This window comes from Nelumbo nucifera, chromosome 3 (assembly GCF_055504915.1).
Source record: "Nelumbo nucifera cultivar China Antique chromosome 3, China Antique-T2T, whole genome shotgun sequence".
Lineage (NCBI taxonomy): Eukaryota > Viridiplantae > Streptophyta > Magnoliopsida > Proteales > Nelumbonaceae > Nelumbo > Nelumbo nucifera.
The window spans coordinates 29,990,723-30,014,499 of record NC_142651.1 but is presented as its reverse complement, the minus strand read 5'-3'; the positions used below and the strand labels follow the sequence as shown (position 1 = coordinate 30,014,499).

The window sequence follows — 23,777 nt, the reverse complement described above, 5'->3', positions numbered from 1 at the left end:
GACTGGGCTTTTACACTTACCAACTAAGATGTATGCTTCCAAGTTTGGTGTAGAGATTGGTATCTCAGGAGGAAGAAACTCGAGAGATAAAAACCAATATAATCTGAAGGGGCAAATTTGGGATTAAAAGAATCACCCACCGATGATGTCATATGCAAATGGTTCTTTACAAATTGCCAACAAAGGGAAGGTGTTTGTCCGATCATGTCATTTTACAAGGGAAGTCCTAGTCTATGTTAAAAATGAGGGGATCGAGGTATCAATATTTAGGACAAATTTGAAGAGAGGTTTCTTTTTTTTTTTAACAGTGGCCACATCAAATGCATGTCTCACCAAATTTAGAGACATAAGCCTCAGACCTGTAGTTTATTTAACAAATAATAAAGGATAAATTGCTGATTAGAATCTTGCATTTTGCAATAGCCTCATTTTAATACTTGAACTTATGCCACTTCAATACCTAAACTCTTAATTGGGTAAATTGCTAAACCTCTCTTGAAATTTGGTACTTGCAATCAATCACCTATCCGGAACTTTCTAACACAATTATTGCCAATAGGCCACCTTTGTTAGAATGCTCAAAAAAGAAGCATGGAAATGTTTAAAATGCCCATACAATTTATATTGAAGTTGGTTTCTACATAAAAAAACAATACAAACTTTATAAATAACAAAAACTAGAGAATTTAAACTTGCAATTTACCTTTTAGCAATTGATATGAAAGACAAATTTGGAAAAAACAATTTTAAGAAATAGATTGGAAGTGATCTAGAATTATTATAGAGAGAAAATTTGAAAAATAAAACATTTTGGACATTTTAATGTTTCTTTTTTAGAGGATTCTAATAAAAGGGGTCTAATTGAAATATGTTATAAAGTTCAGGGGAGATCATTACAATTATAAAACTTCAGGCAGATTAATGGTTAGAAACCTCATGGAGATTTCAGCAATTAATTTACCCTAAATAATAATAAACAAATGCTACCTTGCATTTTGCCACGACTGCACGACCGTTGAAATTCAAATTAAGACCACGAGAGAGAGGGAGAGAGAGATGGGAGGGAGGGAGGGAGGGAGTGGTACCTGTCATCGGGTAGAATAACGAAGGTACTGAAGCTATCTCGAACGCAGCTTCGCCGAGTCGCATCTAGTCCAAGCTCCTTCCTCAGCAAATGAAACCTACAATTACCCCTGCGTGACTGGAGCCTATCTTCAATTTCCTCCGCCTCGAACTCTGGTTCCTCCGAGGAATCATTCTCTTCTCTCTCTTTTCGTGCCATCCTACACAAACCAATTTTCAATTCCGATCAAAACACCCTAAAGTTCCAACGTTTCGACGTTGATTAGCGGTCGAAATCCTCGAATCAGGTTCTGGTAAGATAAATTCATGAAAAAGTTCATTTGTTTACGAGCTTGAAATCAACCGATCCATTAAAAGAAATTTCAGATTAGATATCAGAAGGAAGACGATTAGGTTTTAAAGAAAACAGAAAAGAGAATTTTCTACAATTTTTCTTGGTTTTGATTAATGAGAGGAAGCTCAGGAAGACGCGTGAGGAGGACTTACAAGAAGAGGAGAACCAGAGACCGCTTTCTCCAATTTTCTGGACAATGAAGTAAGGGCTGGATTTGGATATTAATTTATACCTATTGTGCGCATTTTAGGGGAGGAGACTTCCGCTCAGACTTCAACATTGAAGATGGCGTTGGCTTGTTCGGCTGGTGGTGGCTGATGATTAACCAATGAGCTAGACGACGGCATTGTTTAAAATACGCCCCTGGTTTTCCGAAAATTTGAAGCTTGGGTTCCAATGGAAAGAGAGAGAGAGACGCCTTACGTACTTACCTTGGAATTTGCATGGACGCCCCACAGCACGTCCTAACCGTATATTGGGAATATCTCCTATCCTATGGGAGATATTCTTAATGCACGTTGAGATGTGTATGTGGGACGCGGGTGGGGCGCCAATTTGGATTCGTTACGTTGTAGAGAGAGACGCCTTAGTAGTTACGTTGGAATTTGCATGGGAGATATTCTTAATGCACGTTGAGATGCGCGGGTGGGCGCCAATTTGGACTCGTTACGTTGTGGATTTGTGGGTTGTTATTCAATTCCATGATTAACGGCTGATAATACGATTTGCCTCTGGTCTGATTGAGAATTGGATGCCATTGAAGGATAGGAACGAGGCACGAATCTGCCGACCAAAGAATGGATCCTGGCCATCGAATTTATGGGTCAAAAAGATAGAATCAGATGCCATTAATAACGTGAGGTTATGGAAATTTGAGGGATTGGGACTCACTTTAGAAAGATTTTCTTTGACGATGTCAGCCCTAATGCCACGTTGCAATGACCCAATATAAGTGTTTTTGCGGTAAAATAATTAGAAAAATTTCTTATACTATCCCTAACGTTTACCAAATTGACTAATTCTATTCTTATTGTTTCAATATTGTCTTAAAATACTCGTATTGTTACTACAATTATTATCATGAAAAGTTGCTTTAAGGAATTATTGTTGATAAGGGCAATATTTAGGCCCTAATATCAATAAAAGCAATACTTTTAATAAAATTTTAAAAATAGGTTAACTTTTTAAAAATAATATCAAATAAGGGCAAAAATAACATTCACTGATGGAGGGTGATTTGACCTGACCTCCTAACCAAGAGACACGTGGATATGACTCGACGTAAATGACAGCTTGGCCACAACTCGGTGTAATGAGCTCGCTGAAATCCCAACAGAACAGCTCGCCACAAGACGGCTTGCTGCAAGGCAGCTCGCTATTGGAGCTCACTACGAAGGAGTTCGCTACAAGGGAGCTCGCTATTAAGTAACCCGGGGTCTTCAGGAAACTTCTTATTCGACAAGACCATGCCTGTCAGACTACTCCCACGTCTCTTGTCTGGCGGCACAGCACCTGTCAGTCCAGAGGACTGCACCCACGTCTCACGTTAAGTGGCATCGTGCACGTCAGCTCTGCATAACGTCTCTCAACTGACAGGACCGTACTCTGCGACGGATACCTGCACCAATCGAATCAGCCTGGCAAATAACGGCTGTAGCAGAGAATCAAAGGCGGTTACACCCGATTTCACAGAGCATTAGTATATAAAGGCCCCGATTTTCAAGGAGCAAAGGTAATCGAAAATTGTGCATTTCACTCTTAGCATTTATTTCTTCGCAACTCTCTAAGCTCTCCACTGAGTTCTAACTTAAGCATCGGAGTGTTCCCGTCGGTCGAGCTCCCCGGGAATCCTTCGTCTTCTTCTCCTTCTCAGGTGTTGTCCGTTGCCAACTAAGAGCGAGGCCCCTGCCATCTAGGAGTGACCAAATCGCGCTACATCATTCACCTTCTTCCTTTTACATATCATTCATCAGCGTCGTCGCCTCCATCTACCTCCGGCAACGCCTCCACCTCCGAAGGTTCTTAGAGTAACGCTGCAAAAACCCTCAATCAATGACAACGTCCCAGTATGTGCTTCCCGCTGCTGAAAAGACAAGGTCCCAGTATTTTAAACTTTTTTTTTAAAGAAATTTACTGCAATTCTAATTCCCATATGAAATTCAGTCGTAGCTACGTCGTCCTTTGGTCTAAAACACGTTTGATGATCTAGGATTTTTCTCCAGTTCATGAAAATATGAAGATACAGTAGTAGTGATAGGCTCAAAATATCGAATCAGAAACCATTTCCGCTGTTTAAATGGCTAATAAAATCCTGGTGGTGAGCCATTTCAGCAGCATGAAGCATATAATGGGACATTGTCATTGACTAGGGGCTTTTGCAGCGTCACTCTAAGAACCTCCAGAGGCGGAGGTGGAGATGGCGGTGTTGGGCAAAGGCGGAGATGAAGGTGGACGGAGGCGGCGGTGGTGGATGGCAGCATTGATGAATGATCTAAAAAAAAGATGAACATTGTTGTTGCCCTTATTTGATATTATTTTTAAAAAGTTAATCTATTTTTAAAATTTTACTAAAAATATTACTTTTATTGATATTAGTGCCCAAATTTGCCCTTATAAGCTATAATCCCTTGTTTTAACCTTACATTAACAAATGATGCTAAATAGTAAATTACTATTTTAACTCTATAATTAACAGGTGTCTTTTGAATCGTTCCAATTGAAAATGACAATCGGCCTCTACCATCTACCGTCAACAACAACAACAACAGGTGTCTTTTGTATCATTCCTGATGCAGGATTGTTTCGGGAACAACCAGGTCATGTAGTCAACACCAGCAACATCAACAAAAGTCATCCCAATCTCCAGAACCTCCAAGAATTTGGATTTTGACCTATCGAAGTCCATCGGACCACTGAGGCCGCTTGGACCACCTCGACCACCCTGTGCTCGTTGGAAGAGGAAGAACATTGCTGCTGAAACTGTGGCATTTGATTTTTTTTTTTTTTTTGAAGCCCTGAAGAAGCTAAAGTCCTAATTTATGAATCTGTCCAGAATTATGACCTAAGGCTCAATTTGGAAAGAGTACAAATACAAATATGTATAATATAAATACATACAAAATAATATAAAACACACGGCTTTACACTCTGCATATTTGCATTTGTAGTTCTTCCAAATTGAGCCTAAAGAAGTAGAAATCTATGCCATTGCATTTTCCTAGGAAACAATGGAGGAGGAATAGAGGATGGGTCCTGGGCAAGGATGGAGGAGGAATAGAGGATTTGCTTCTGCACCAGAGACCATATGTTCGAAACACCAAAGACCTTACCGTTTAGGTGCTAGGCGCTAGTTCAAGGCAACGGTGGAGGAGGAATAGAAGGTTTTCCTTTACACTATAGACCTAACCGTTTGAAACACCACCTTACTGTTCATGCGCTAGGCACTAGTTTGGGTTTTAGATGGCGTAGTGTTTTCAGTGATGGTCCGTTCGGCTTTTCTTCCGATCGACAAGGGTGTAGAAACAACGAAGACCTTACCGTTTAGGTGCAACCTCCTCTTCTTGTTCTTCTATGCAGCTTGCAACACAGAGAAGTGGTTTTCTTCACACAGCCACAAACTTACTGCTATAGAGGTTTTTGTGTACCCTGCAGAAATTGGAGACCTTCATTGGAGTTTAGAAGAAGCTCCTCTCTCTCTCTCTCTCTCTCTCTCTCTCTCTCTCTCTCTCTCACCTCCCCTAAGGATGCATTGGCGTCAATGGCTTTGTTGACAGTCCACTGTGTGAAAGAGGTGAGGAGAGAGTGTATGTGTGAGAAAGCTAAAGGGAATCTTTGGAATTTTTGAAAAAAAAACCGGTCACATGATGTCATGTATGAACTAGTGTGACGGACGGTTAACAGTAAGGGAGGTTTTAAACAATTGCCAGAAACAGTAGGGATACTTTAATACAATACTGAAACAGTAGGGATAGAGTTAGTCAATTTTCTAAGCCTTAAGGATAATTTAAGAAATTTGCACAAAACTTAAACATAGCTTGGGCTTATTAAATGTTTTTTTTTTTTCAAAAGCTTTACAAATGGATTTAAATATACCTTTTTGCAACGTGAATCTGACTGACCAATTAGATTCCTTGTTGCTGCAGGTAGTAAGTTTGTGGGTCCAAGTTCGAAATGGAGTTTTTTATTATACATACAGCCTTGGAAGTGGCTAAGTCTAATGCCTGGACCTCTTTAACAGGGCTGCTCATAGTCTAGTTCAGTAAATGAAGTTATCATCCTGTATAAGTCTTTTTTGGAGCAGCCCCCTTCTAGCATTGTAGAATTTATTTCAAGTTTCTGTTGATACATCCTTTGTTTTTCGAGCAAAAAATACACCCTTGTGTTTTTCAATTCGATTTAAACATATTATGTGATTATTTTACACTTTATTTTCTTTCAAAATCTCAAGAAAAGACAAATTCATGCTTACGGACCTCCCATCTTTATCAATCCCATGACAACCTTGACGGTAATGTTGCAAAACCTTTTGAATCTCTTCAAATTTAAATTCTTCCGATATGATATTCATTCCATATTCTCTTCTCTAATGAAGCATTTCTTTCAGCATTTGTATTGTTTTCTCAATGTTAACCTAACATGTTTTCAAGAATCTCAATAACAAAGGGGCCATTTGGCAAGTTTTATGGGGAAGATCTTCTGGTAGCTCGGATAGTCAAAAGATGCATTGAGCTTTTGTATGAAGATCTGAGCAGTCCGAAGATATTTTGGCTACTGTGCATCTTTCCATGCGAGAATAAATCAAGAATTAAAGTACGGATGGCAATTTTCCCCATACCCGAAGGGTACCCGTCTTCCCCGATCCCATCAGATCGGGGATGGGGATTAATAGGAATCTCCGATCGGGGTCGTGGTCATGGGTGGGGATTGTGGGGATTCGGGTCATCCTCGTCAGGGATCAAGGATGGAGAACAGATTTTATCCCCGACGGGAAAGGAGCTTCCCAAGATCAACCCAAAATGGGCTTCTTATATCTTTTTGGAGCATCGACTTTTGCCGACTAGATCTGTTACGAACCAAATGGAAAAAGATCATGGCACAGTCTGCCCGGCTTGTAAACAGCCGAAAGACCGCACGGTAAGATGCGCCAAACGGGGCCAAAGTATGATAGTCATTATGCTAGGTGGTAACAAGTCCTTGGATAAGAGATTTTGTCTTTTCAACTCACTTCATGGACTACAATTTACTCTTTTGCATCTAGATCTTCTCTATTGGAACAAAAGAAGATTCTGTAATCAAATTTCCTTTTTCCATGTTTTCTAAGAAAATGGGTGAGTTTGCTAAAAGCAATTATACCTTTCTTTTTGAAAGACCCTATTTTTGTGTTGTGAGTCTCATCTTTGAACTTTGGAGTTCTCCAAACAGCATCTCCTTTCTTATATTTAATTATGTGCATCATTTCCTTGTAGGTTGGAGGACATTTATGTTGAAAACAATAAAAACAAAAAACAAAAAACAAAAAAAAAGACAGAAAAAAGAAGAAGATATTTGGCCTCAAGTTCTAAAAAAAGAAATCAAAATCAATCTACACCGAGCCCATTGAAATCTAAATTGTTTCCTTGCTAATTGAAGTCAAATAATGATAAGCCAATAAGATTTACATGGGAGGTTCTTTCCCTTTTCCCCTTTCATGGCTTTCCTTTTGGCAAAGGATAATGGGAGATGAAGAGATGAACTTCCCTCTCTCATACCTTTGGTTTTTCATAATCGTCTTACAGGGATCATTTGAGTGGTCCATTTCGATGTGTCAAATTAGATGAGATGAAATGGGAGATTTTAGTTCATGTAATCCATGTTGTGTAAAAGACCAAAATTCTCATTTGTTAAAGGGTAAAGTAGATTTAAAACAAAAATTAATGCCATGCTTCAATAAGGGAGGATGTGCTCAAGTTCAAATCAACCCACAAGTTTAAGTCAATTTATGAAAAGTAGGGGTAGAAATGAATCAAACTTTTCATGAGCTACTTAAGGATGAATCGTGAAAAACTTCATTCAGCTCGATTTAAATTAAGCTTCGAGCTGAGTTCGAGCTTGATATATAGGGTCGTTTGCCAATCAATCCAAACTCGAGCCTAGTAAAGCTTGACTCATAAGGCTCTCGAGCCTAATTTTTATTTTTCGTATGTAAAATAAAAACAATTTGTATATGTATATTTTTTTTATTTTTTATATGTATAATAATAAATATTATATATAATATTTTTATTTTTTATATATATGATAACACATTTTTTTATAATTCTTAATTTTTTGAATGTAAAATTGAAAATTTTATATGTATAATTTTTATTTTTTATAGGAAGCTTGGCTCGCAATCGAACTCGAACTTACGAGGTTTTGAGCCAAGCTGAATTTGAGCTTGAACCTAGCATTGTTTTGATGAACCGAGCTCAAATAGACAGATATTCAGCTTAGCTCGACTCCAATCCACCCCTAATGAAAACCCATGGTATATTCAAATCTTTTTCCCTTTGTTCATTCAAAAGATTAATAGTAGCAACTAGCAACTACAAACTACTACAACTAGGGTTCTGTTTGGTACTCTCACTATTTGAAATTACTTTCATCAAAACTGAGGCAAAAACCGAAACACAACTACAATCATTTTATTTAAAACAGTTCGACCAAACAAAAAATAACATTAGGTAAGGCTTAAACAGCTATATATTTATACTACTATTTTACTTTCTACAATATTAGTTATAATATGTATCAACTAACACAGACTACCCCTTCCTAGATCCCCGATAGATGGGATCAACATTGGGTAATGGCAATTAACCCAACCTCACACATGCATGTACATGCATATCTATACTATATTATTTAATGTGAATGTTACCTTAATTTCCATGCATGTCATAAAAGTCAAATAAAAGTATCATATCATATAATATCAATACTTTTATCTTTACTTGTACACATGTATTGGCATATGCCATTACACTAGAATATGTAAAACGGACCATGTAATCCAAATGAAAGAGAGAATGTACTACACATAATAAAAGGACATTTGAACCTAATCGAGCCTTAGACCTTACCAAACCTGTGCAAACTCTAGTCTAACATGATTTTTGTTGGATCCTATTGGGCGAGATTCCTAGGAGATTCTCTTCACCTACTTTAGGCAAGAAAGTTCATAGGGAATCTGTATATTTTCTGTACAGATTCTTAGCAGTTTTTTTAGGAAGTTTTGTTTTTAGAAGTTTTGTTTAGCAGCTTTATTTTTTTAGGAAGATATTCTGTATGTTTTCTGTACATATTCTTTTTGGATAGTTAGCAGTTTTAGGAAGTCTTTATGGTTATAGAAAGTTGCTTTTAAGAAATTTTTGATTTAGAAAGTTTGTGTATGAAATTAGGAGCAATAGACTATCGAACTTGTATATATACCACAAAATAACACTGAAAAAGAGTGAACTTTTTGGCTCTCAAATTTTTTTCATGGTATCAGAGCTGAACCTGGAGATCTACCCAACCTCAGACAAATCTTGTTGATCGGTCACCATGGTTGCCGACAACGACAAGAACAGTGAGAGCTTGAGTAAGTTTATTGGACCGTCCTCTCATTTCTATTTGCATCCTTCAGATAATCCTGGAATTATTATCAGTCCAGTGGTCTTGAGAGGAGATAACTACGACAAATGGGCAAAGGCGATGAGAACTACTTTTCGTGCCAAAATCAAGATCGGATTCATCGAAGGCAAGGTCACAAAGCCGGAGAACGACGCTCCGGAAATGGACTTCGGTGGATTGTGAACTCGATGTTGGTGGCTTGGGTTTTCAATACCGTCGATCCGTCACTGCGTTCAACTATCAAATATATGGAGACGGTAAAAGAACTTTGGGATGATTTGAAGGAACGGTTCTCAATCGGCAACGGACCACGAATTTATCAGATTAAATCCGAGCTTGCTAACTGCAAGCAACATGGACAGACTGTGGTTGCATATTACGGAAAATTGAAGGTAATGTGGGACGAATTAGGAAGCTACTCTAAGGTGCCTGTGTGTACATGCGGGTGCAAGTGTGGAGCGGCAGCTGAGTTAGTAAAAGAAAGAGAAGAACAGAAAATCTATCAATTTTTGATGGGTTTGGACGATGATATATTTGGAACTGTGCGTTCCAACATATTGAGTATGGAGCCAATTCCAAATATGAACAAATTTTACTCAATGATCATACAAGAAGATCAACATTGATCGTTGGCATGAGGTAAGGAGGAACGGGCAGATGTTGTTGGTTTTGCAGCACAAGCCTCGCAGACATCGTGAGACAGTAAAGCCGCTTCAAAAGACAAATCAATTGTGTGTAACAATTGTGGTCGATCTGCCCATGAAGCAAAGAATTGCTTCCAGTTGATTGGATACCCTGAATGGTGGGGAGACAGACCCCGCGGTACGTTAGTCGGGCGTGGAGCGGGACGAGGAAGAGGGGGAGGATCCTCTAGTGGACGTGGCCGAGGCACGGCAAAAGCTCATGCTGCTCAGTCATCAACGAGGCGTGAGATGGCTACTAATGCTATTGTGACTAATCGAGATCAGACTGGACTGAGCGGGCTTAAGGACGAGCAATGGCAGACTCTTGTAAGCAAACTTAATGCTTACAAAACCGGGACTAATGAAAAACTCTCTAGTAAGAAATACTCCACTGAATGGATTATTGTCTCTGGGGCGTCACATCACATGACGGGGAATTTAAATATGCCCGTTGGCACCTATGATGTTGCACCTTGTCCTGTTGGATTACCCAACGGTGTGCACACCGAGGCTGTGAAAAAGGGCACTGTTGTACTTGGAAATAATTTTAAATTGTTGCACGTATTATATGTCCCAAAACTCAATTGTAATTTGTTGTCAGTGGGTCGATTACTTCATGACATAGATTGTATTGTGACATTTACTAATAAGTTGTGTGTGATACAGGACCGCATCTCAAGCACTCTTATTGGTGCGGGTGAATAGCTTGATGGGGTCTATGTCTTCAAGGGTGTGGCTTCAATTCGTGCTTACAAAACAGATGGAGTTGGGTCATGTGATTTATGGCATTGGAGATTGGGACACCCTTCTTATCAAATGGTTAGCTTGCTTCTTAATATCAATAATAGTAATAAGAATAAAGTCTATGATGTTTGTTTGAAGGCAAAGCAAACTAGAGATGTTTTTATTCAAAGTGGCAATAAAGTGACTGATTGTTTTGCATTGATTCATTGTGAATTATGGGGTGCTTATAGAGTACTTGCATCTTGTGCTGATGTATATTTTCTGACAATTGTTGACGATATTTCTCAAGCGGTTTGGATATATTTGCTGGCTGAAAATAGTGAAGTTGGTTGAACACTCAAAAATTTCTATGCAATGATTGAACAACAATTTGATAAGAAGGTTAAGGTGGTGAGGAGTGATAATGGAACAGAGTTTAAATCCTTGAAGTCATATTTTGACGAGCAAGGAATTTTATTTCAAACTTCTTATGTTGGAACACCACAACAAAATGGTCATGTAGAGAGAAAACATCGTCATATCTTGAATGTGGCCAGAGCACTCAGGTTTCAAGCACATCTTCCTATCAATTTCTGGGGTGAGTGTATTTTGACCGCATGATACTTGATTAACCGGACACTTTCGACCTTTCTTGGTGGTAAAACACCTTACGAGATGTTGTTTGGACAAAGTCCGTCTTATAAACATCTCAGAGTTTTTGGTTGTTTGTATTTCTCGCATACTCGGGACCGTGACTAACCCGGGGTGGCTAACCCGGTGAGGTCGCTCCGATGCTTAAGTTAGTAATCTGATGCGAGTTGAAGAGCTTTGAGAGTTTAGAGAGCTTGAGAGTAGAAAAAACATGCGTACCTTGCGCCATTGGGGTTGGTGCCTTTATATACTGTAATAGTCATGGGGCACACGAAAGAGCTCCAGGATATCTGGGGTGTGGAGATAGAGTCTACTTCCGAAGGAGCAGTATATAGGTAAGGCTTATCTTATTCCACTTCCGATTTCGGCGGAGTCAGGATAAGTCCTTATCATGATCCCGGAAAAGTCGGGATCTGTTAAATCATCATGATCTTGAGAGATTCGGGACCCGTTGGAGAGACCTCTGGCGTTGGTTACGTGGGAGTCAGTTACATGGCGATTCGAGTTGTTGGTTTCGAACTGGTACTTTGGTCTTTTAGTTCCGAACTAGCTTGAATACCGAGGTGCCTCGATGCCGAGGTGGCCCTACATCAAGGTGAGCCTTAAGCCGAGGTGACTAAATACCCGAGCTCAATTGTTGCAAACTAAACTTGTCAAGCTGAGTTGTCATTTCTTGGTCAGGCCATGTCCACGTGTTCCCTTTTTGCTAGGTCGGGCCAAATCACCCTTCATCACCATGAGATAATGACAAAATTTAAAAATTAGAGTATTTTATTCAAACAAAAGTTCCACACTTTCATTCAAACTTTTAATAGTAGTATAGATATATATTTACCCAAAAATACCACCAACAATTAAGTAGTATTTAGTTGCTTAGAAGGCTTATATTGTAAGTTACTTATCAAAACAAGTAGCTTATCACATTATTGATCACAGGTGAGTGTTTTGTCTAGCCTAATTTACACATTTAGGCTCCATTTGGATAATCTTTTGATTTTAGATTTTGGGATTTGGATAACAAAAATGAGTGAGAAATGTTTTATGCACTTGGTACAAGTTTCTATTTAAAACATGATTAATAATTTAAAGTCAAAAACTTTTAAGTCCAAAATTGGGGATTTGTGCTTTTAGGCTTTAGGAGCACAAACCCTGAAGATTATCCAAACAAAACCTTATTTATCAAAGTTGTTTTATAGATGAAAAACCAAACTTCTTTGTCACATTTCTCTTGAAGTTTTTTTTTTGTTTCTTTTTTTATCTCTAGAAAACCAAACTTACGTGTGTAAACATCTATATCTATACTATATTAAAAAGCACGATAGTCTCAATAATATTTTTGGATTTTTCTAAAGACAAAATTTATCCTTCTTTGTTTAAATTTATTAATAAAAAATGAGGGCAAATAGGGTAATCAGTTATTGATATTAAATGGGTTAAAAATAGGTAATTTTAAGATAATCATTGCATTCAACTCTCTCTCATTAAATCACAACATTTAAGGTATTAACTTGCATTCATCTTCATTGAATCATATATTTAAGGCATTTTTTGTTTCTTCTCATCATTAAATTCTATTAATTAAATTCATACATAATAAATTAATAATTCTAATAACATAAAAACTTATACTTTTAAAAATCTGCCTAAAAAAATAGTATTTTCATCTAGGCGGTCATATGAAATTAAACCATTTTGGGTCAAATTGGTCAATTCATGCTGCCACAATTAAATAATAAAATTAAAAAATAGATAAAATGAAAAAAATATATAGAAATTAAAAAAGGAACATTTTTAACATTGTATTGACATATTAAACAATAATAAGTATGATAAGTAAGAAATGTTTTTATTAACGATGAAAATGGAATGTAAGCTTTAAGACCAATTGGAAATAAAACCATTTTCCTATTCTCTCATTAAACCTCATCTCTAAGGTATATTCCCTTATTAAATCCAATATTTAAGATATACTGTTCTCATCATTAAATTCTATTAATTAAACCCATAATATTAATTTTAATAGTATAAATATAAATATTTTGAAAAGTAGTTCGAAAATAAAACCATTTTCTTTCCTCTTGGTGACGGGTAAGCAATTTAACAATATCGGGTCAAATTGGTTAATAAATAATTCCATAATAAAATTATAAAAAATTAAAAATAAGTAAAATATATGATACATTATTTCAAACAAAAATTTAAGTGTAATAAGTAAAAAAAATCTTTATGATGAAATATATAATTTAAAACTAGTCCCAAAGAAAATTAATCTATTTTCTTATCTAGATGGTAGGTCAACGATCCAAAATTTCAAAGAAACTCATGATATCATAATTGAAATAAAACATTTTGGAACATTTCTAGTGTTACATCATATTAAATAAAAATGCTTGTTAAAATAAAAATATTTTTATTTAGGATAGGTTGATAGCAATGAAAAACAAATTTTAATAATAATAATTATTATTATTATTATTTAAAATTTAAAATTTTCACATGCAATGTATGTACACATTTACTACAAGCATTTAAGTTTATTTTTAATTATATTGTTACTTTTATTAATTTTCAATTTCTATCGTAAGTTCGTAACTATGATATATCTAAAATTCAAGTAACTAATATGAAGAAAAATTTCTCATGTGCAACGCATATGCCAAATTACTAGTATTCTAAAGAGCAGATATGTAACTAAAAGATGAACCTTATTATGTTCCATCGAAAAAAAAAAAAGATGAACCTTAGGTCACAGTTTCATGAACAAAATGTGAAGAAAAAAATAACATGTATGAAACATTAACCTATGACAATTTATTAAAAAACACAACATTAAAACCAACTTAAAGAATACAATATAAATTTTTAAGGCTGCATTTGGCATTCCTTATATTTCTAAAGACTTGTCTCCTTTTTGTAGTTAAAATGCCCCTATGAACATTCGATTTTTAATTACAAATAAGAGATAAGTCCTTAAAATAAGAAATGCCAAGTGCAACCTAAGTATATATGAGCATATATATTTAAATCGAATTGAATTATGTCCAAACCCGATTCATTTTCCAATTATAAATGGATCGAATTGAAATCATCCTTAATATAATCAAATTCAAGTTCAGATTTGGACAAGCAAATATGGTTTATTGCCCTAAGCTTTTCATTGTAGACATAATGCAACCCATGAAAAACCACACGTTGGTAGAAATTGAGGTCATGTTTGGGAGTGCTTAAAAATAAGTGTTTATTTGGGCTGGGACCATACCATTAAGGACTTATTGGTGTTTGGGAAATAAGCCTGAAATAAGTGTGTAGTTTAAAAATAAGGACTTTTTCTGAAAATAAGGGTTTTTTTAAGCCTAAATTTTCAGCTTTTTTTAAATGCTTATACAATAAGCACTTATTCAATTTTTTTCTTCCAAAGTTATCCCCAATTGAATTTTAAAATACCACTTATAAAATTATCCCTAGTTGAATTTTATAAAAGTACTTTCGTAAAAGTATTTTTATAAAAGTATTTCTGTAAAATTATTTTCATAAAAGTGCTTTTATTAAAGTGCTTTCATAAAAATGATTTCGCAAAAGTATTTTTAAATTTTATAAAAATGTCTTCATGTAAAAATACTTTTATAAAAGTTATTTAATAAAAGTATTTTCATAAGGGTATATTTTGAAAATTTAAAAGCAAATGAAGGGCAAACTAGTCACAAATACTTATTGAAAAAAACTACCAAACGCTCAATATGAAGTAAGCACTTATTTTTTAAAATAAGTATGTTGGATACCAAATGCAATTAAGTGCTTATTGGAATAAGCACTTAGTTTTTAAAATAAGCAGTTCTCTCAAACATGACCTAAATCTGGAGATGTTTTTTCGTAGGTCCCACATTGACAATGAATGAAAAAGTTGCATAAACTAGTTGTCTACTTGTAATTCTCATTATTTCACAGGTATAAAAAGAACAAATTTGCATGCCAAAGGCGATGTTTGGTAGGGACTGGCTGGATTTACAAAAGCCGGCAACAGTTGCTTAAGAAAACAAGTTGGTCCAACTTACATCAGCTAGTGGGGTCTCTCCTGCTGTTGATGCTTATCAAAAGCATGAGTGGGAGGTTGATTGGTTTGGACCTTTGGAAGCACGGCAGGAAGGATCATTCGGTGACGATGGTGCTTGTGACTGTCATGGATTTTTATTCTTTTGGAGGGCGTTCTTTTATGAGATTTTGGCACTTTCCTACTGCTTATGGACAAGAGACTGGCGTCACTCATGATTCATAAGGCATAAACATCAAATCCTCCATAATCTCTTTTATTTGAAACTTTATCTCATTAGTTTATTCTGTATGGTTCATTATAAATACAAATATATACAATATAAATAAATATAAAAATATATGTTTGGCATCGATGTTGCAGAACGGTGCTGCTGAAGTGTGCCTTTATTTTTTGTTTGGAACTGTTGCTGTCAGGTAGGACGTTTCTTGGAGCAACAGCCGCTTTTTTGTTTGGTACCAATGTTCCAGGAAATATTTTATGCACTGGTACCTAATATCCAATGCTTCTACTATGTAAATATTATCTTACATCCAACGGTGGAAAAAATACCTATTTCATCCTACGGTCCCAATTGTTGAACAAACTATAAAAAAAAGGAAATTCAGGAAATCATGAGGGAAATGAAAAAAAAATCTGAAAATTACATGGGAAAAAGCTAAAAAATTCATACATTAATATAAATATATAGTTATATAAATATAAATATAAATATAAATTCTAGACAAATGTAAAAATATAGAACAAAGTATGAAAATCAGCAAAATCAAATGAAATTGCATAGAAAAAACAGAATATATATATATAAATATATTTATATTTATACAAATATATAAACATAAATATAAATATAAATTCTAGACAAATGTAAAAATATAGAACAAAGCATGAAAATCAGCAAAATTGAATGAATTGCATGGAGAAAACAGACTATATTTATATAAGTATAAATATATATTTATATTTATATAAACATAAACATAAACAAAAATATAAATATAAATATAAATTCTAGACAAATGCAAACATATAGAACAAAGTATGAAAATCAGAAAAATTGAATGAATTGCATGGAGAAAAAGAATATACGTATAAATATAAATATATATTATATATATATAATATATATAAACATAAATATAAATATATATTTATATAGATATAAATATAAATTCTAGAAAAATGTAAAAATATAACCCTTGATGTTTTATTAACTTTATCACAGGTAGTTAAATTTCAGTATTATTCCCAGACTCAGCTTTATGAATTATGGTAGCTTCTATTTGACATTCTCTCATTAGATTTCAGTCTTTTATAGAGGAAGGAAGATAAGTGGGTTTTGACTTTTGACTCAAGTAAGCTGTTAGGATGGAGAGGGCTAGCCCTCAAACAGGTTGTTGGCTTCTGAAGTTAAAAAGCAACCAACTAAACTAAACGCCCAAACTTGAATTAATTCGTATATACTAGCATTGAAATCAATGTCATGAAACCATTAATTTGTTGCTTCTTCTCTGCCATCATTTTTTTCTTGGGTAAGGTCCATTGCTTAGTTGATCAGGAGTATATGGAAGGATGAGAAGAATAGTTATCCTTCCTATCCGTGCACATGGGATTTATGTAGAGGAATCTGAATCAGGTTTTAACCTGGGAGAAGACCAGACCCATTGTTTGGATGAGCACTTGGGGTATGAAGGTTTTAACAGTTCCACATCCTCTGTTCAAAACTGAGACTGGTATCTCCACCAAAACAGAACAAACATCACACTACTCAACCAAAACAAAAAAGAACAGAATGCTTGAATAAAACGGTAAACAGAGCAAACATCACACTATTCGACCAAAACAAAAAAGAACAGAAAAAAAAACTCAGAATGCTTGAAGAATACAGATCTGGTATCTCCGACGACCGAACAGACGGTGACTGAAAAAAGGAGACTACAGGTGACCTCGGTGACTACTTGCACACGACCTCCAACTCCAACGGCTGAATGCTTGCACTTCGGTGACTGGCTGTGCGGATAAACCTCCGGTGACTGCTTGCACTCGACCTCCAACTCCAACGACTGACTGGCTGCGCGGATAAATCTCCGGTGACTGCTTAAACCAGACCTCCAACTCCAACGGCTGAAAAATTGAAGAAGAGAGTTTAGGGTTCGTTTAAAGCAGATAAGAAACATTCTTGATATGGTGCATTGCGATGCACCATATCAATTCAAATTAGAACACATAGGATGCCACGTCACTGCCACTTCAGTGCCCTGATGGCAGCAACGAGCTGCAGATCCAGGAAATACCAAATTTTGGCGTTGCTCCAAGCCATGGCCTCCCGATTTCCGAGGCATGGCTTGGAGTACCATTTTTTGAAAAAATGTTTCCAAACAAGAGGTCGTTTCTTGGAGCACCGTTTTTCCGACGTGGCGCTGATGTGGTGCAGTTGCTCCAGGAAACGTCATCAATGCCAAACAGCCGCAAAATAATACAAAATACAAGTTTTTGCACTCTATATATTTGTATTTATATTTTTTTTAATAATACAAAATATATATACAATAAAATAATTCAAAATACAAGGTTTTGCGCTCTACATATTTGTATTTGTACACATAACATAAGGTTTTACACTAAAGTTGCAACTTGCAACGGGTTGGGCCAAACCCAACCCGAAAATATTGGGTTGGGTTGGGTCGGGTTGAAATTCATGAACATGACTTTACTTCGGGTTGGGTTAGGGTTGACCCCTTAGCTAACCCAACCCGACCCAACCCCAACTCTATAGTACATGTCATATATAAATATATGTTATATGTAATATATAGCATACATCGATTTGTTTAAATTCATGATATTTGTATAGCCCCCCACCACATAGTATCATGTATTTCTTTTAAGATAATCACTTCACTTAATCCTAATAAAAAAGACTAAAACCTAAATAATATTATTTTATGTTTTTTTGAAAAATTTATTCATCATCTCCTCTATGTTGTTAGCCGCCCAAGAAGATCTATTGTAAGTCATAACTCATAATAAACTATAGTTATTTCTAACACTTGTTTTTCTGAATTGTGTACCAAAAAAGAAAAACGTCAACAAACAAATACTAATGAAACATAAGATTAATATAGGTAGTGAAAGTTGAGTTAAGATATAAAATCGATAAATGTATGAGGTTTTAAGGGATGGGAAGAAAGTTGGGTTGGGTTAGGGTTAGGGTTAGGGTTGGGTTGGTCAAGTGAAGGTTGGGTTGAGTTGGGATTAGGGTTAGGGTTAGGGTTTAAAACTTAGGGTTGGGCTAAGGTTGGCCTCAACCCTACCTAACCCAGCCTGACTTGCAGCCTTACTTTTACACTCTACATTAGATTCAATTTGGAAGGAGTACAAATACAAAGAGTACAAAATCTTGTACTTTATATTGGTTTGTATGTATTTACACTGCACATATTTGTATTTGTATACTCTTTTCAAAATGAATTCATAACCAGAATTTGAATCAAAATCCTTTGGAATTGGAATCGGAATTGTCTATTCCCATAATCTGTTTGGTTCAGATAAGAATAAGAATAGGAATTGGAATCAACAGGAATGAGATTTCATTCCCAAGGAAGGGGCAAGGAATAGCCATTCACTCAAATGGATAAATGTCATTCTAGTAGAAATAGTGATGATGGCAGGTTTAGCCCTCCAATAACATTGTGACACGTGGCTTCGCAAAACCGCCAAATGACAACTTAGCATCATGTAAGCATACTTCGGAAGCATGACAAGTACCCTACCCTTGTTGCGAACTCCTCAGCTTCACCTCAATAGGGTGACCTACAGATAAATCGAACTGCGTCAAGTCGGCATAAGAGGTGATCTGCCTCCACCAACCTAGTAATTACTCAATTATCGACTTGCGTGATGCGACCAGCGAGCTCCTCTTCGAATGAATTGTCACCTCCAACTTTTCCAGGATCACAACGCCACGAGGTGATTATCACCCCGCCCATTTCAACGTAACTGAATAAACTACCCGTTTATACGAAGTCCATCTCCAGGCACAAAACCACCTCCAAACAAGGAGCTGAAAATCCCAAACGTTCTTCATGAAATCCATGAATCCAATATGTCCGTTTACGGCCCAACCCATCTATACTAATAAGGTAGGACCGTTAGGTTCCCCATGCGACAAGATGCACTGAAAAGAACCCTCACATGAGGGGCCCCGTAGCGGCCCAATTATAAAGAGCCCCATATGATTTGGGATGCATTGAAAAGTTGCCCGGCCTATTATTTAATGGCGACATCCCACGTTTTGCGATGTCCTCAACGGTATTTGTCTCTCTCCCTCTCTCTATTCTAATGCCTCCAATCATTATTCTCCTAAAGTTAAGTCATGCCTTGGGTTAGGTTTCATTTTTCATAATTGTGATTAGACCCAAGGCATGGTTAGGCTTGTGGATTTGGGACGATTACTAGGGACGGCTAACGGGTAACCTATATAAGACCCCAAAACTTATATAAGACCCATCATTCCATCGGGTCCCATCCAGAATATCAATTGAACCGATATTCAGATCTGAGTACTATCCAATATTGCACAGAAGCTTCATTTGAACTCTTAATTTCTTGATGTAGGCCTCCTAGCAGGTGAAACCCATCTCATTAATGGATCCTTCTGATGGACTTGATCTTCTGAAAACTTGCCACGTGGTACTTATGTTTGATGTGGGTCATCGTACATTTGTTTCTGTAGGCCCTCCGGTAGGTGGAATCTATCCCAGTAATGGGTCTTGATTTTCTAAAAATTTGCCTATGTCTGAGGTGAGCGGTGGGCCCTCCCAGACCCGTCCAATTCCATAAAAGTTTACAGTTTGAATTTGGAAAGACTACAAATATAAATAATATACATTATAAATACATAGAAAATAATATAAAATATATAGTTTTGTACTTTATATATTTATATTTGTATTCTTCCAAACAGAGCCTAAGGCTTCATTAAAGAGTAAAAATATAAATATGTATATAAAATAATACAAGTTTTGCACTCCACATATTTGCATTTAGGAGTACAAATGCAAATATGTATAGTATAAATCAAGGTTCAAAGTCACCACAGGCTGATATACCGTTAGGGCGTAACGGCGTGTATTGATACTTTTTTTTTAGGTTTTATTTATTTTTTTGAAACTGGTTCAAAGGGATCGGTTTAAGGCCCAATTACCCTTTGAACCAGTGTCTAACTCAATACAACCTCTAAAAGAGTATCAGAAAATCATGGCACGATACATATAAATACTTTGAACATTAATATAAATACATACAAAATACAAAATTTTGAACTACATATTTGTATTTATGCTGCTTCCAAACTCAGCCTAATGAGCGAAAGGGGAAAAGGGACGTTATTGTGGCATTATCTAACCGACGTCAGTGATGAAATTAAATAGGTTTTTTATCACTTTGCTTTGGCTTGGGTATGAAGGATAGAAGGAAGGGTCGTCCATGGAAATGAAAAGGATTTTGATGGGCCACGTGCTAGTGAGCTTGGCACCTTCCTGCTGCTGAAGGATAAGTGGACAACCAAGCGGACGTCACTCATGAGCCGCCTTCATCGTCAATTCGTCATCCATGGCCCAATAGCCCATCTCACGCTTGTCTCTGTTTAGTGCAGCATCCTGACTCCTCCCTACGATACACCTCCCCTTGCTAAAAAACCAGTCACGGACTCACGGCTTATTAATACTTCTCACCTCTCCCGTGGAAAATGGAGAGAAATAATGAAAAATATGAGCTTCTAAGTTTTAACATCACGTGCAAAATAAATATAATTGGTTAACTTAAATATTATTTCCATTGGTTTATTTGTGGGAGATCGGCTTCCAACAGGGCAAACCCGTGCCCACACCGTTATTCTCAAATCTCAATGCAAGACAGCTGTTTGAACGGCCCTGATCGAAGCCGAACTCTGTTTGTGGGGAGTCGAGTATTTTGGCCACTAGCAGGTAGCAATGGTCAGGTTGGGTCTGGGTCCAGTCAAGTCAAGCTTGAGGGGTAGAAATTAGCTGACCCACACTAGTGAAGCTGTGAAGGGCTACACCGGGTTGAGGTGACCTTGTGTTGGGGTGCAAAGTATGCAATTGAGGCTGCGTTTGAAAACATGCAAACGGTACTTATTTGAAATTGTCCTCCGTCTCCAATTCCTGACGGGGATGTATTCCTTTCAGGGACCTGAATCCCCAAAATTTTTTTAGATAACGGTATTTATTTAAAAAATAAATTTATTTAAAATACATAAATATGTTAAATTATAAATAATTTTTAAATATATTTTGATATATATAATAAAAATAACATATATATATACAATCTAGGTCGGGGTGGGGTGAGGACCTCAATCCACATGATCTTACTTGATATGTTAGAATGGGTATTGGGTTCGAACTCGAATATGACATTCTTTTTATGGCGAACCAAGCTTGAATAACCAGGTATTGGGTTCGTGCTCAAATCCACCCCTAAAGATGAATATATTCAAGCCACCAATGATAAGCATCCTATAAACCTTGTTAAACAATGAAAAAACTCATAGTGATGGTGGCCTATGAATGAACACCGTTAGATAAGCACAATGAATGAGTCCCAATTCTCAATACGTTTAAATTATTTTAATAAAAATAATAAAATAATAGATAATTTCTATCTAATAAAACAAACTAATTTAAATAAAAAGCACATTAATGGAGACATATGTCATACAGCTATTATGTGCTCACTTATTGTAATTATCTAACGTGCATACTACATCCGTACCCGTTGGAGGGGAGGTGCTTGGTTGAGCCGTGATCGTTGAGCACCCATGTTTCGGAGAAGTAGCTGTATTAGCTTCCTATTTTAACTGCATTTCTTGCATTTAGAACACGATAATAGGCTTTCCGGATTTTTATCAAATACAGTTTCTGACATTCTTGTATGGGGCCCAGTTCGAAAGGCCAGAAGCTGCAATCTCAGAGGTCTGCTTAAAGTGAATTACCCGGAGAGCTACGTGTCTACCCGTCATTCCGTCAATTTCCTGTCCAAATGGGGGCCGTGGAATTGGCAGCCCGGAGTCCCCTAATTTGTTGGTATGGGGCAAAAATTCGATCCCTGGCATTTTGACAGCCCCAAGTGAATTCAAATTTTAAAGATCGATGAAGCAAAATCTTTGGGTGGAGATTTTACAATCGTAATCCAGCGAGAATTATGGAGGAGGCATCGCTCATGAGAATAACTTTAAGTGGTTATGATAAGGCGGTTACTCATAAGATTGTGGATAACACAGGTTGGAGATGGAGGCAAATATGTCGACTTATAATTCATGCAGACTTGTTGCTGAAGCAACGTCCATTATGTCTGTGGTCCCTCCCAGTCCACGTCAGCTGGTGCTTGAAGATGATGCTGGACCATCTAAAAAGAAGACCCATTTAATGTGGTAATTGCAAACGGTCTGGATCATGGCTTAAACCGGAAGAAGATGGTTCAACGAGCTGAAGCCAAATCAGTCTGCATAAAGACAACATTACCACCACTGAAATGGCCGAGGTGGTACGCCAGGAAATGCTACCACTACAGCATTGATCACCCTATCTTGGAATTGCTAGCTAGGAGTCAAAATTGTCTCTAATTATTTTGTAGTTAATAGTTTCATTATCTGCTGGAATTTTAGTTCTGGACTTCATTGTTACAAGAGTTTTTGCCAGATGAGATATGGTCTCTATAAAAGGTATTTGTGCTTTGCTGTTGGTGTTTATTGATGTTTTGACCTTGTTATTAGAGGTCTCACAAGATTAGAAAAGTAATTTAAATTTAATGGATTATGTGAAATCTCTAATACCAAATTGGATTTTCGGATGCCGTATACATGCATAAAAAATCAACATGCGTCCTAACCCACTTATTCCATGATTTAAACACAATCGATTGTGTGCAGTGTACTTACTCAATGTGCTACTTCACCAAGTGTGCCTATCGGATCATAACTCTAATTGCTTTTATGATTAGTAGTAGTAGTAGTTATACACCGATAATTTCTAAATTAGTCACCAAATGGGATTAGTACTCTAGACAACAAGACAACGAGAATTCTTTTCTTTCTCTTTTTTTTTTTTATCTTTTTCTTATTTCCTCTTTAATGTTGCCTAATTTTAGTCCAATTTCTTCGGGTTAGTGGTAAGCTGTTAATCAAATTAAACCTGCCTTAAAACACTAGAATCTTTCAGTTACACCTCCAACCATAAAATCAAATAGCTATCAGAAAAACCATAAAATCAAATAAATAATAGAAAATTATAGAACAAGCACTGGTTCATTAATCCATCATTATTTACATTTCCTAAAATCCTAGAACATTAGACAAAATGGTCTTCCAAACTGGATTGACTCTCAAGCATCCCATCAACTCTGTTGAATCAAAAAGTGGTGAATTCATCGCTACCAAAGAGTTCACATCTGCGCCCCATAAGGGGACGCCCCACAATGTCCCACAGCGCATCCAAATCTAATGATATCATCATGGCGAGATGTTCCATCTCAACTCCATCCGGACCCATCTCATCTACAATTTTATTTAATTTGGAAGTCTGGAATTATCCGTAAAATGAGA

General features: G+C 36.5%; 2 protein-coding genes across 4 annotated transcripts in view; one reads left to right on the top strand and one right to left on the bottom strand.

The window, feature by feature from the left end:
* The window catches only part of LOC104612424 (potassium channel SKOR-like), a 62,343-nt gene extending 60,368 nt beyond the window's left edge, over window positions 1-1,975 (bottom strand). The window contains exons 1-2 of one of the 3 annotated variants that reach the window (XM_088901028.1): window positions 1,570-1,975; window positions 1,086-1,283 (exon numbers count right to left, since the gene is read on the bottom strand). In XM_088901028.1, the coding sequence (XP_088757154.1) occupies window positions 1,086-1,282 (197 nt within the window). In that variant the 5' untranslated portion in view covers window position 1,283; window positions 1,570-1,975. Of the gene's footprint in view, window positions 1-1,085; window positions 1,298-1,569 lie in introns of those variants that run through there. The other 2 variants (XM_010279869.3, XM_088901027.1) reach the window with 2 other exon arrangements.
* Window positions 1,976-9,117: 7,142 nt separating this feature from the next.
* On the top strand, window positions 9,118-9,675 carry LOC148801087 (uncharacterized). Its single transcript, XM_088900316.1, has one exon. The coding sequence runs from the start codon at window positions 9,118-9,120 to the stop codon at window positions 9,673-9,675; it is 558 nt and encodes a 185-aa protein (XP_088756442.1).
* Window positions 9,676-23,777: the final 14,102 nt, after the last annotated feature.